At 38.4% G+C, this 14,672-nt stretch overlaps 1 protein-coding gene and 1 non-coding gene across 2 annotated transcripts in view; one reads left to right on the top strand and one right to left on the bottom strand.

The window, feature by feature from the left end:
• The window catches only part of CYSTM1 (cysteine rich transmembrane module containing 1), a 74,110-nt gene that overhangs the window by 23,713 nt on the left and 35,725 nt on the right, over window positions 1–14,672 (bottom strand). The window contains exon 6 of the mRNA XM_081500993.1: window positions 1,146–1,370. Coding sequence (XP_081357119.1) covers window positions 1,146–1,370 — 225 coding nt within the window. The remainder of the gene's footprint in view (window positions 1–1,145; window positions 1,371–14,672) is intronic.
• Window positions 7,112–7,184, top strand: TRNAG-CCC (transfer RNA glycine (anticodon CCC)). Its single transcript has one exon. It is a non-coding gene; the product is annotated as a tRNA-Gly (tRNA).

Here is a 14,672-nt window from a genome sequence, read left to right as displayed (position 1 = left end):
GCAAACCAAAAGGTTATAGAACAGTCACAGCAGTCACCCAGACATGTAGCACAGTGCTTCTCAAGATGTTTCCTTCCTAACCCTTCACAGACTGCTACTTTTTGTAAAATGCAAGATTACAGGCTTGAATGTCACAGCAATGTCAAACTGTTTTCAAAGTTTTCAGATGTTTACTCTCACTTTCTGTATTTACCTCATGGCAGCCTGATAGCTGCTCACGGACTGGCCCTTGTCTCCAGAGTAAACTTTGAGAAGCACTGTTCTAGCACACAAGAAGGACTACAAGCCTGCTGACAGCTCAGCTAGCAGGTTACAGAGAATTATGAAAGCATATTAGCAAAGAAAACCAACCCCAATAACAGGGGCAAGAGGATGACTTGAGGGTCAACAAGCTGAGAGATAAAAAAATCCCAACAGGCTAAACTTGGAAAACAAAACTGGCTGCCAGAGCAGGAATCTATCTGCTACTTTGGCCCCACTCACTGCTTGAGGAGGTGCCCTCAGAAAACATGTCGGCCGGGAAGTCATCAGCCCCACAGGGGTCAAGAAATGTGAAGGAAGGAAGCAGAACTGATTCAACTCTCCTGAGAAAGAAACCTTTCTCAGGAGTTAGAAGCCAACCTATGCTGTCACCAAGCTTTGGGAATGTCAACCACAGCACACAAAGGGCAGAATTTCTCCTCTGCCAAAGAAAACATGCAAACATTTCCTTTGGTGACGTGGGACTGCGCACATATGCACCCACGTACACACATACAGTCGTCCCTCAGTGTCCGTGAGGACTTACTTGTTCCGGGATCCACATGATACCAAAACCTGTGGTGCCTCGAGTCCCTTATATATAAATACTTTATATGAAAGGTACTTGCATATAACCTACACACGTCCTCCTGTATGCTTTAAATCACTTCTAGATTATTTATGGCACCCAACACAATGTAAATGTTGTTTAAATAGTTGTAAATACAACATGAATGTTATGTAAGTAGTTTCCAGAGAGCAGCAAACTCAAGTTATGCTTTTTGGAAATTTCCAGAATTTCTTTCCCCAAATATTTTCAATCTGGTAGTTGGTTGAATTTGTGGGTGTGGAACCCACAGATACGGAGGGCCGACTGTACACCCACCCCGTTCACATCACAGTACCTGTGGTTTTAGGAGGCTCCTGAGGTCCGCCCTGCCAGCCATACTGTGGGTATCCTTGGTAGGGGTACCCACCCTGAGGAGGTGGGTAGGGTCCCCCTGGAGGTCCTGGAGGGTAGACTCCAGGCCCCATCGGTTGTGATGGATAAGGGGGATATGGGGCCGTCGGACCGGGGCCCGGATACGGCGGAGGGTTCCCTTGGTTCATCAGGGACCTGCAGAGTACACCTAGGAGACAAACAGTAAAAGTTATTTGTTGTTAATCTGAGAAAATCATTAGAAAAAAACTGTAATCATGAGACAATTTGCAAATTGCCTTAGAGATATCCTAAACCTCTTGCACACTTTCAGCTCTGTCCATTTTGTTTTCTTCTCACCACTGGCAAATATCTTATGTATCTGATTGCTTTTTGTCTGCCTGCCTCACTAGACGACAGGCTGTGACAGCAGGAATCAAGCCAAGTAGCCATGCCAGCAGTGAGTGACCAGGGATGGGGTAAGGGTTGCTCCTGCCCCGGGCACTGGGTGACCTGGTTGATCTCCCCAGATCCCTAGCTCTGCACAGCTGAGCAGTGTGCTCGGTTGTTACCGCACAAAGGGTAGAGCTATTTACAGAGGATGCCAAGCATCTACTCTGACCATCCAGGCTCCCAGGACTCTGGAGGGCTCACCAGGAACCCCTACTGTTTTATAGTTCCTGTTCTGGGTGCTCTGCTTCTGTGAGAGAGGCCATTTCCTCCCAGCCCCCAGAGCCTTTTATCCATTTTCTTGATTAGGCCTGAAGTCTGGAAGGGGTCAGCATCTCCTTTCTACCATCTCTGTAGCCCCTAAAGTGCCTGATCAAGGACTTCCTGATTAAAAGCACTACTGGGGAATGCAAAGTCCATACGCTCTGGATGAATCTGATCCTGTCATCTTGCTGCCTTGTACTGTCACCCCTCTCCTGGGCTGATATGTAATGTTTTACCTATCTAAGTTAATAAAGGAAAGAGTCTCATGCTCAAAATTTAATAATTTCACCATTAATTCTTCATAACATGCAATCAATAAATTCATAAATGACTCTATAAAAAGAGAACAGCTTCTTATAAAGTAATAAATACTTATTAATTTAAGTAATAAATTACTTTTCTTACTTATAAATAAAGTAAGGCTCCCTAAAAAATACGGATTAAAATAGTGGACTTTGCTGGCTGCCCATACAACCACCATATCCCCCTTCATAATAAGTCAGATTTCCAGTTATGGATCCATTCTTTCTTCCTGCAGTTCATGTATTTCAAAGGAAGCTCATTCCTTACCAGCTCCAGGGTAAACCCAGTCTAACCTAAGCCAATCTAAGTCACCCTTTCCTCTTTTCCATCAAGATTGATTCAAGGAATTTAGGACTAAGCCAATCACAAATGGCAACCCTTGGCCACTCGGATTATTTCTAAAGTGGTTTGATCAGTTAAAATCTTAGGGCTCTCCAAACACGCTCCCAAACTTCCTTTTGCTTTAACACAGGCAAACACATAGTCCAGTAAGGACATGGGCTACAAACTGCTGACAGCCAATCTTCAACCCTGAGGGGGTCACCAGCCTTAAGATGAAGTAGGTACTTCAGAAAGGTACAGAAGAAAGAAGGAAAGAAATGGAATTCCAGATGACTTTATAATAGCTCATAAATCAGACTGAAACCCAACCTAACCTAAGCTACCTCTGTAGAATTTCCAGTGCTAGGAGCCAATAGTAAGGTAAGCTAAGGAACCCCTGAGTGATGTTCAAGCAAGCAGACATTTATGCAGTGCTGACTATGCCTGGCACTGGTCTAAGCAGTGGGGTATAGAAATGAATATTGGTTCAAATCCTTCCCTCGACAATGGGTTAAAAAGAGAAACATAAGGATGGTGTTTTTTTAGAAAAGGTGGTAAATAGACTACTGGGCTGGAGTAGGGCCTTAAACCCAGTGGGAAGAGGTGTGAGTGAGGAGACTGCCATTTGAAGGAGGTGATAATAAACTGAAACATTATAATATGGAGTCAGAATGGCTGGAAGCTCTCTCTTTTGACCATATCTGCCTTCTGTCTCCCATTCTTTTTCCAGGGGCCTAACAGGGATTCAGAAAAGAACGGGAGTTCTTTCCCCTCTTTGCTCTCTGGCCTATGCCAACATGGTATCATACTCTGACCTGGGAATGACTTTCCCTTTAACCTAAGGCAAAGGCTGGTAGTGACTAACACTGCAATCATCATGTGAATCTGAGCATACTTAACTGCTGACTACTTCTGCATTTCCTCTCTCCTACCTGGAAGGCTGTGGTAAACCTAGTGAGCCCTGGTTAATACAGAAATCAGTCTTATTAATTCCCTATGGCTATTCCATTAGTTATTTTTTAAGTCACAGAAGTAGAACACAGCCATCATAACTATTCTGTCCTAAAATTCAGTATGTGTGTATGGGGGGTGGGATCAATGGGTATCCTCTGAATTGACCTAATTCCATCAAAACTGTAGTTTAATAATTTCATTAATACAACAAGACCCTGTAATAATGATTGTTCTCCCTCTAGCAAAGTCTAGACCTATATTTCTCTGAAGACAGTGCCCTTCTAAAAACAATGAGCAGTGAAAAGGAAAAGAGAACAAAGTATTTAGAAATATCACAACCTCACACTTCAATCTTTCATGACTTTTCTTGATTGATTTCTGTGTATGTATTCCTCACTATTCCTGGGACCCTCAAAACTCTCTCAAATAAATGTGTCTTCCCTCAATCATGTTTCCCTCTTGTTTTTAGTACATATCTTTCTCCTTTGCCTGAGAAATTGCTTGATGTCTGGGGTTGGGGGGAACCTCATGTACTACTCAGAGGCACTTATAAACAGGATAAACCAAACAATGTTCTACTATCATGACCCAACCCCAATGCACACTCTGTCCCTGTGTTCCCAGAACACAATCATCTTAGGGCAATAAAATCTGGATTTATTTTCAGTGTCCTCTAGGCAGGAAAAAAATTCCAGTAAGAGAACACCAAAAATCACAGAAACTCCATCTATATTGAGATCAAAGATTCCAGAGCTGGCATCTGAAAAGCAGGAGTTCACCCAGTGGGAATCAATTGTTCCCAAGCTTGCACAGAAGCAAACCCAAGTAAAGAAAGATTCCCTCACAGTAACACAGTCTAGTACAAGCCATTTAACATAACCAAAATATAAATGAGCTTTAAATTTAAGGTATGATACAAAACTTTAAAACATGAATTTTTCCCTTATAAATTTGGTCGGGTGAAATGTAAGCACTGATATAGGAGAGTGTGTTATACTGAAGATCAAATGTAAACAGTGGAAACTGTAGCATTAAGGACAATTCACAGCTCCAAGAGAGACAGCTCAAATCAAGCAGAAGCTAGGATCAACTAAGACTGCATTGAATCCATCTGAAAAAGAATTCAGAGTAATGACAGTAAATATGATCCAAGGTCTCGGAAAAAGAATGGAGGCACAGATCAAGAAGATACAAGAACTGTTTAACAAAGAGGACGGCGGAACCTGATGGGTTGCCGTCTATGGGGTCGCACAGAGCCGGACACGACTGAAGCGACTTAGCAGCAGCAGCAGCAGAAAATCCAAAGAATAAACAGAGATGAAAAATTACTGAATGAAAAATACACTAGAAAAAATCAATAGCAGAATAAATGAGGCAGAAGGATTGGTAAATTATTGCCATGGAACTGAATAAAGAAAAAATAATGGAAAAAAAAGAGGATGGTCTCAGAGACCTCTGGGACAACACTAAACACACAATTTGCATTATAGGGGTCCCAGAAGGAAAATAGAAGGGACCTGAAAAAAATATTTGAAGAGATAATAGCTGAAAACTACCCTATCATGGGAAAGGAAACAGTCACACCCAAGTCCAGGAAGCGCAGAGTGTCGCAGGCAGAATAAACCCAAGGGAGAACGTGCTGAGAGACACAGCAATCAAACTGACAGAAAATATTAATACATTATTGACTGGGAGATTTCTGCAGAAACTAATGCCTGTGGCTGGCAATTTGTTATGTAAGTGAATACTGAAATGTTTCCAGTCAATAATGCTCAGATAACAAAAGACATATTAATATGTCTCCAGTCATTAAGTTGTTAAAAGCAACAAGGGAAAAGCAACAAATAACATACAAGGGGGAAGTTCTCTTGGTCCAGTGGTTACCATATGGCACTTTCAGTGTCAAATCCCAGAGTTCAATCCCTGGTAGAACTAAAATCCCATAAGCTGCACAGTGGAGAAACAAAACCAAAAAAAGAAACCATATATAACCCCTAAGGTTATCAGCTGATTTTTCAGCAGAAACTCTGCAGGCCAGAAGGGAGTGGCACACTATATTTAAAGTGATGAAAGGGAAGAACCCACAACCAAGAATACTTCACCCAGCTGGACTCTCATTCAAATTTGATGGAGAAATCAAAAGCTTTACAGACAAGCGAGAGCTAAGAGAGTTCAGCATGAGCAGACCAACTTTCCAACAAATGCTAAAGGAACTTCTCTAGGTGGAAAAGAAAAGGCCAGCCTAGAAACAGGAAAATTATGAATGGAAAAGCTCACCAGAAAAGCAAACATATAGTAAAGGTAGGAAATCATCCACATACAAATATCAAAACCCGCAATCATAAGAAGAGGAAAGCACAATGCAGGATACTGAAAATGCATTTGAAATTAAAAGACCAGCAACTTCAAACAGTTTTGTTTATATATAGACCACTGTATCAAAACTTCATGGAAACCACAAACCAAAAATCCACAATAGATGGAAAAAAAAAACCCACACACAAAGAAAAGCAATCCAAAACAACATTAAAGTTAGTTATCAAATCACAAGAGACAAGAACAAAAGAGGAAAAAAGACTTACAAAAACAAATCCAAAACAATTAACAAAATGGCAATAAGAACATACATACCGATAATTACCTTAAATATAAATGGATTAAATGTTCCAACAGAAGACAGAGACTGCCTGTCTTAAAAAAGACAAGACCTATTTTTCTCTCCCTACAAGGGACCCAATTCAGATCTAGGGATGCATACAGACTGAAAGTGAGGGAACGGAAATCTCCATGCAAATGGAAATCAAAAGAAACCTGGAGTGTCAATACTCATAGCAGACAAAATAGACTTTAAAATAAAGACTGTTACAAGAGACAGAGAAGGACACTACATAATGATCAAGGGATCAGTTCAAGAACAAGATATAACAACTGTAAATATATATGTACCCAACATAGGAGCATCTCAATATTTAAGATAAATACTAACAACCATAAAAGGAGGAAATGACAGTAACACAATAATAGTAAGGGACTTTAAGACCCCACTTTCATCAAAGGACAGATCATACAGACAGAAAATTAAAAAGGAAACACAGGTCTTATATGACACATTAGACTACAAGGACTTAACTGACATTTATAGAACATTCCATCCCCAAAACAGATGAAGACACATTCAAGTGCACATGGAACATACTCCAGGAACGATCACGTGCTGGGCCACAAAGCAAGTCTCAGTAAATTTAAGAAAATTAAAATCATATCAAACATCTTATCCAACCACAATGCTATGAGATTAGAAGTCAATTACAGGGGAAAAAACTGTAAAAAACACAGACAAGTGGAGGCTAAACACTGTTACTAAACAACCAATGGATCACCAATGAAATCAAGGAGGAAATTAAAAAAAACAAACAACCTGTAGACAAACAACAGTGAAAACACAACAACCTAAAACCTATGGGATGCAACAAAAGTAGTTCTAGAAGTAGAGAGAAGTTTATAGCAATACAATCTTACCTCAGGAAACAAGAAAAATATCAAACAACCTAACCTGACATCTAAAGCAACTAGGGAAAGAACAACAAACAAAACCCAAAGTTAATAAAAAGAAAGAAATCATAAAGATTAGAGCAGAAATAAATGAAACAGACAGGGACTTCCCTGGTGGTCCAGTGGCTAAGACTCTGTGCTCCCAATGCAGGGGACCCAGGTTCAATCCCCGGTCAGGGAACTAGATCCCATATGCTGAAACTAAGAGTTTCCATGCTGCAACTAAGACCTGGTACAGCCAAAATAAATAAATAAGTATTAAAATAAATAAATAAATAAATAAATGAAACAGACAAAACAAACAAACAAACTCAGAAACAATCAATGAAACTAAAAGCTGGTTCTCTGAAAAGATAAAATTGATAAACCTTTAGTTAGATTCATCAGGAAAAAAGGGAGAGTGCTCAAATCGATAAAATTAGAAATGAAAAAGATGTTACAGCTGACATCACAAAAATACAAATGATCGTAAGAGACTACTACAAACAACTATATGCCAATAAAATGGACAACCTAGAAGAAATGGACAAATTCTTAGAAAAGTACAACCTTGCAGAACTGAACCAAGAAGAAATAGAAAATGTGAAAAGATCAATCAGAAGTACTGAAACTATGGTTTAAAACTCCCAACAAACAAAAGTCCAGGACCAGATGGCTTCACAGGCAAATTCTATCAAACATTTAGAGAAAGTTGTACATCTATCCTTATGAAACTATTCCAAAAAAATTTCAGAGAAAGGAACACTCCTTAATTCATTCTATGAGGCCACCATCACCCTGCTACTAAAACCTGACAAAGACACTACAAAAATAGAAAATTAGAGGCCGGTATCACTGATGAACATAAATGCAAAAATACTCAACAAAATACTAGCAAATCAAATTTCAACAATATATTAAAAGGCTCATACATCATAATCAAGTGGAATTTATCCCAGGGATGCAAAGATTCTTTAATATACACAAACCAATGTGATACACCATCAACAAACTGAAGAATAAATATCATATGATCATCTCAATAGATGCAGAACAACTTAATGACAAAATTCAACATTCATTTATGATAAAACTCTCCAAAAAGTGGGCATAGAGGGAACCTACCTCAACATAATAAAGGCCATACATGACAAACTCACAGCTAACATCACATTCAATGGTGAAAAGCTGAAAGCATTTTCTCTAAGATCAGGAACAAGAAAAGGATGTCCTCTCTTGCCACTGTTACTCAACATAGTGTTGGAAGTCCTAGCCAAGGCAATCAGAGGAGAAAAAGAAATAAAAGGAATTCAAACTGCAGAAGTAAAACTTTCACTGTTTATAGATGGCATGATACTACACATAAAAAATCCTAAAGATGCTACTGGATAACTACTAGAGTTCATCAACGAACTTGGTAACATTGTAGGATACAAAATTAACACACAGCAATCTGTTGCATTTCTCTACACTAACAATGAAAGAGAAATTAATGAAACAATCCCATTTTCCATTGCATCAAAAAGAATGAAATACCCAGTAATAAACCTGCCTAAGGAGACAAAAGACCTGTACTCTGAAAACTGTAAGACACTGATGAAAGAAATTGAAGATGACACAAACAGATGGAAAGAAATACCATGTTCTTGGATTGGAAGAATCAATATTGTCAAAATGACTATAATACTCAAGGCAATCTACAGATTCAACTCAATCCCTATTAAATTACCAGTGGCATTTTTCACATAACTAGAACAAAACATTTAAAAATTTTTATGGAGACACAAAAGACCCTGAATAGTCAAAGCAGTCTTGAGAAAGAAAAATGGAGTTGAAGGAGTTAGGTTCCCTGACTTCGGACTACACTACAAACTAGAGTCATAAAAACAATATGGTACCAGCACAAAAACAGAAATACAGACCAATGAAACAGGATAGAAAGCCCAGGAATAAATCCAAGCTCCTATGGTCAATTAATCGGTGACAAAGGAAACAAAAATTTACAATGGAGGAAACAGAGTCTCTTCAATAAGTGGTGCTGGAAAAACTGGACAGTTACATGTAAAAGAATGAAACAAATTTTTTTAAACAACATACACAGAAATAAACTCAAAATAGATTAAAGACCTAAATATAAGATCAGATACTATAAAACTTAGAGGAAAACAGTCAGAATGCTCAATGACATAAAACATAGAAATGTATTTTTCATCTGACTCTGAAAGTAATGGAAATAAAAACAAAAGTAAACAAATAGGACCTAATTAAACTCAAAAGCTTTTGCACAGCAAAGCAAACCATAAACCAAGTGAAAAGACAACCCACAGATAGGGACAAAATATTTGCCAATGATGTGACCAACAGGGGTTAATCTCCAAAATATACAAACAACTCATGTACCTCAATATCAAAGAAACAAACAACCTAATCAAAAAACAGGCCGAAGACCTAAATAGACATTTCTCCAAAGAAGACATACAGACGGCCAATAGGCACGTGACAAAATGCTCAACATTGCTAATTATCAGAGAATGCAAATCAAAACTACAGTGAGACATCACCTCACATCAGTCAGCATGGTCATCATCCAAAAGTCTATGAACAACAGATACTGGAGAAGGTGTGGAGAAAACGGAAGCCCCCCCTACACTGCTGGTGGGAATGTACACTGGTGCGGCCACTATGGAGAAGGTTCCTTAAAAAACTAAAAACAGAGCTACTATATGATTGAGCAGTTCCACTCCTGGGCACATATCTGGAGAAAACCATGGTTTGAAAGAATTTGTTGTTGTTTAGTTACTAAGTCATGTCTGACTTTTTTGCAATCCCATGTCTTAATACATGTACCCATATGTTCACTGCAGCACTGTTTACGATAGCCAAGACATGGAAGCAACCTAAATGTCCCTCAACAGATGAATAGATAAAGAAGATGTGGTACATACGTACAATGGAATATTACCCAGCCATAAAAACAATAACGTCATTTGCAGTAACATAGACAGACCTGGAGATTATCATAACTAAGTGAAGTATGTCAGACAAAGACAAATATCATATGATAATGCTTATATGCAGAATCGTAAAAAAGGATGATACAAATGAACTTATTTATAAAATAGAAACAGACTTACAGACTTAGAGAACAAATTTATGGTAACTGAAGGGGAAACATGAGTTTGGGATTGACGTATACACACTATATCTAACATAGATAACCAACAAGGGCCTACTGTATAGCACAGGGAACTCTACTCAACCTAAATGGGAAAAGAATCTGAAAAAGAACAGACACCTGTATATGAATCACTGAATCACTTTGGTATACACCTGAAACTAACACAACATTGTAAATCAACTATAATCCAACATAAAATAAAAACTTGTTAAAAAGACTGTGTTGAATAGTATCTGATGATCCCACTCAAGACACACTCAAAGTCACAGGATTTTCAGTCATTCAACCATAAAATGAGAAGAGTTGAAACTATTCTTTCAGAAAGTGGCCCATGGAGATAATAATCAAAGACCTCAGCAAAATAGAGATGAAGGAAAGAACAGTTTTTCAAAGTTGTTATTTTTTAAATGACAAGATACCTAGTATCTTGGCACTGACCTTGCAGGCAGCAGGGTGGAGAATGTTCCTCTGGAAAAACTGAGCAGCCCCAAGGGGAAAAATATATTGATAATGATACTTGAGAGTCCAAAGAAATGACTCACCCAGTCATTCCACAATAAAGCCCACGCACAGAGAACTTCTAATCGACTTTTTATTGCCTCATTAATAAATGAATGAACAAGGATTATCAAGACATTTGTGGAAAGTCTGCAACATAAGAGTAAAACAAAACAGAAAAAAGAAAGAAAAAAGAAAGAAAACCCAAATGTCAAAAAAAACCAAAACAATAAATTACGGTATATCTATATAATAGTTTCTTTGCACTTATTTTTAATTTGCTTTCAAAGCATGATATAATATTAAGTGTAAGAAAAATGCAATAGCATGATCCTGATTTTCTTTAAAAGAAATATTAATAAATGGATCAATGTTACAGAATCAAGAATTCTACAAGAGACCCACACAGTAGTCACCTAATTTAATAGAAAGGGACCACTGCAACTCAGAAAGTAAAAATTAGTCTTTTCAATAAATAGTGCCAACTATTCTTATGGGAGAAAAAAAATGATCTCCATCCTTATAAACCATGAATAATTCACACCACACCATGGACTTTTATATAAAAGCTAAAGCAATCACACCTTTAGAACAAAGTTTATAATATATTCATTACTCAGGCAGTATTTACCTTATTACCCAGCGACTCTTCTCTTAGAAATACACTGAAGTAATAAAATGAGTACATACGCCCACCAAAGATACAAGCAAGAACTGCCAGAGACTTCCCTGGTGCTCCGGTGGTTAAGATCCTGCACCTCCAACACATGCGGTGCGGGCGCTGTCTCTGGTCAGGGAGCTAAAGATCCCATATGCTGTGTGATACAGACAAAAAACAAAGTCAAAGCAGCTTGATTTATTATAGCCCCTAACTGGAAACTATCCAAATGTTCATCAACAGCAGAACAGAAAGATTATAGTCTAGTCTATCTAACAGAAACTGCCCAGCAATAAGGAAAGAATGATGACTATCTGCAGCAACATGGATGAGTCAAACAGATAACGATCAATGAAAGAACCTAGACTTCATATTGCTAAGATTCCATTTATATGAGGTTCAAGAACAGCCAAAACGAATCTACGGATATTGACTGGAAGAGGCACAGGAGGTGACTTCTGGGATAATGGAGATGTTCCCCATCTTAAGCTGAGTCATGATTACATGGAATACTCCTGGAGTTGTACATTAAGATTTTCATGCTTTACGTGTACAGTAACAGTAGACAGATAAAATTTGGCTAGATGGGAAAAAAAAACATTTATAGTGGTTTTCCCTGGGTGCTAGAATTACAGGCAATTGTTATTTATTCTGTATTTTTAAAAATTCCACAGTCAGAAAAAAATAGTTTTCTTAGTGCCTTTTTTGTTTTCGTGCTACCCACCTATTTTTTTTTTTTTAAATAGCTAGAATGCCTCTGTAGACCTTCTGTCTCCTTCTAGTACTCTAATTTCCCTTCCTATTACTAAAAATTCTCCTTTATGGATAAACTACTTTATATCTGCTCATCACTGCTTTTTACAGTGATTTTTGTAACTGTGATTTTTTTGCGGCGGGGAGGGGGGGGTCAGTTATATCACGAGGCATACAGGATCTTAGTTCCCAACCAGGGATCAAATCTGTGCCGCCTGCAGTATAAGCTCAGACTCTTAACCACTGAACAGCCAGGGAAGTCCCATGATTCTTTTTTTTTTTTTTTTTTTTTTCAGTGAAAATTTTCTTTAATTGAATTTCATATAAAAGTTACATATAGTCATGCTAATTAAAAAGGTAAAAGAAATTAAAAAAAAGAATGCTAAGTTACAAAAGAGGGAAAAGTAATGGTTTGATACTTTTTTTTTTTTTTTTTTATAAATTTATTTATTTTACTTGGGGGCTAATTACTTTACAATATTGTAATAGTTTTTGCCATACATTGACAAGAATCAGCCATGGGTTTACATGTGTTCCCCTTCCCGAACCCCCCACCCACCTCCCTCCCCCTCCCATCCCTCTGGATCATCCCACTGCCCCGGCCCCGAGCCCTTGTCACATGCATCGAACATGGAATGGTGCTCTGTTTCACATATGACAATACACATGTCTCAATGCCATCCATGATTCTTTTCTTCACAAGACACCACAGTTCCTTAAGCTGTTTAAATGTTTTCTTCTGCTTCAAACTGAGAAGTAACTTGGCTAAGTAACAAACTTGGGGTTAAAAAAATTTTCTCTAGGTTACATAGACTTTCCCCACCTTGGAACTATTCTTACATTCAAAGCCAGAAGTTATGCTTATCCCTCTCTCTTTACATATCCTTTTTGGGAATTTACAAAACTGCAAGTTTGAAAACATGAAAGCTGATCTTATTCTAAAGACCTCCTCTGTGTCTTTTTTTGCACTCCCTAATTAGCTGGCCTTTTAATAGGATCTTTGTGAATAGATTATTTTATATTCTAGGTCCCTCAGGGTTTTTTTTTGATTCTCATACCCACAATTTTGGGTATGACTGGGCTAAAAAAAGCTTTAGAATTACTAGTTCTGTGCTGCTCTACCATCTCAGGTTTATAGTTCTCACTAAATTTTGGTGTTGACATGTTTGTTTATTCCATTCACAGTCATCTGGCCATTCTAAAAAAAGTAGAGACAACAGGTCAGGGGAGTCAGAGAAGGCTTCTAAGAAGAAGTGATGATCACACTGAGAATTAGGCAGAAAGAGGAATTCAGATTACTCAAACTTCACACTCTTGTCAGAGATAACACTCAAAAACAACCTTGCTAAAAGTAAACTTTCAGGATCATTGCAGCTTCTTTTTCTATTATTTTTATAACTTTTTCTAGTTATTCTTTATATCTTTTAATAGGATTCATGTAATTTTGTTTGCTTGGCAGATAACTATTGGCAAACCTGATCATTTGTTTATTCAACATTAAGTACTTACTACCTGACAGGCCCAGTAATGAGGATATCAAAGGAAGAAATAACTCTAGCTGGCTTGCTCTTCCTCTTCAGTACCTCTGATAATAAAAATAAAATTATCTTTTCCATTTGTTGGTTACTGCATCAGATGGAAAAATCTGAAAGTTCGCCAGATTTCAAGGGTATGGTGTGGGTGGTTTGGCTAAACAGACCAGACACTTTGCCTGGTTCAGAGGGCAATTATCTCAAAGAGTTACTCAAGTTTACTGAAACTCAGGTACAAGTAGAGAATGACCCTGTCAACAGAGGAAGTGGGCCACATAGTGTGAGCCTGCTGTGGGCCAAGAAAAGAAGCAACAGCATCAAATCCGAACCCCAAAGCCACAAGAACAGGCATTCCACAGCCACAGGCCTTCATCTAGGAAGAACCTACTCCTGACATGCAAGCTTCACACTGGGGCCCTGGGGAACAGCAACAGCAAGGGTTCACTTCTACTGAATATATATATATATATATATATATAATTTTTTTTTTTTGGCCATGCTGCATGGCTTGTGGGATCTTAGTTCCTGGACCAGGGATTAAACCTGTGGCCTCCTCAGTGAAAGCACAGAATATTAACCACTGGACCACCAGGGAATTCCCAGGATTCACTTCTAAAAGGTGGCAGTGACATTCACAATAACAGAGCAACACCAGGAGACTCTGACAGTTGATACTGTGACATAGACAAGATCTCTGTTTTTATGACTTCCTCACTATAGGTAACACATTTGGCTGTGTTACCATTTCCTAAGTTGCTTTTCTTTGGGGAACAGGCGGGAAGGAGACAACCTGCTGTTTTATTCATTACTGTCTAAATACTGATGCTGGTATCAATCTCCCAAATATTATTAACCATCCCTGCTTCATTCATGATCTTTCATTTGCCAGAGAGTTAACCGGGCCTGGAGCTGTCCTCATATAGTCAATGAATGAATAAACCAGAGCATGCCTTTTGTATCAGCATTTTGGCCTGTGGCTTTAAAGGAGTAGCCTCTCAGTGGAATGCACAATGACACAGAGCTCAGAAATGGGCTCTTCACTGAACAAGGGCATCAAAATGCACAAGGGAG

This window comes from Giraffa tippelskirchi, chromosome 6, assembly GCF_054371585.1.
Source record: "Giraffa tippelskirchi isolate mGirTip1 chromosome 6, T2T-mGirTip1v1.2.pri, whole genome shotgun sequence".
Lineage (NCBI taxonomy): Eukaryota > Metazoa > Chordata > Mammalia > Artiodactyla > Giraffidae > Giraffa > Giraffa tippelskirchi.
Note: the sequence above shows the minus strand (reverse complement) of the source record. Positions and strands in the feature narration are given on the sequence as shown.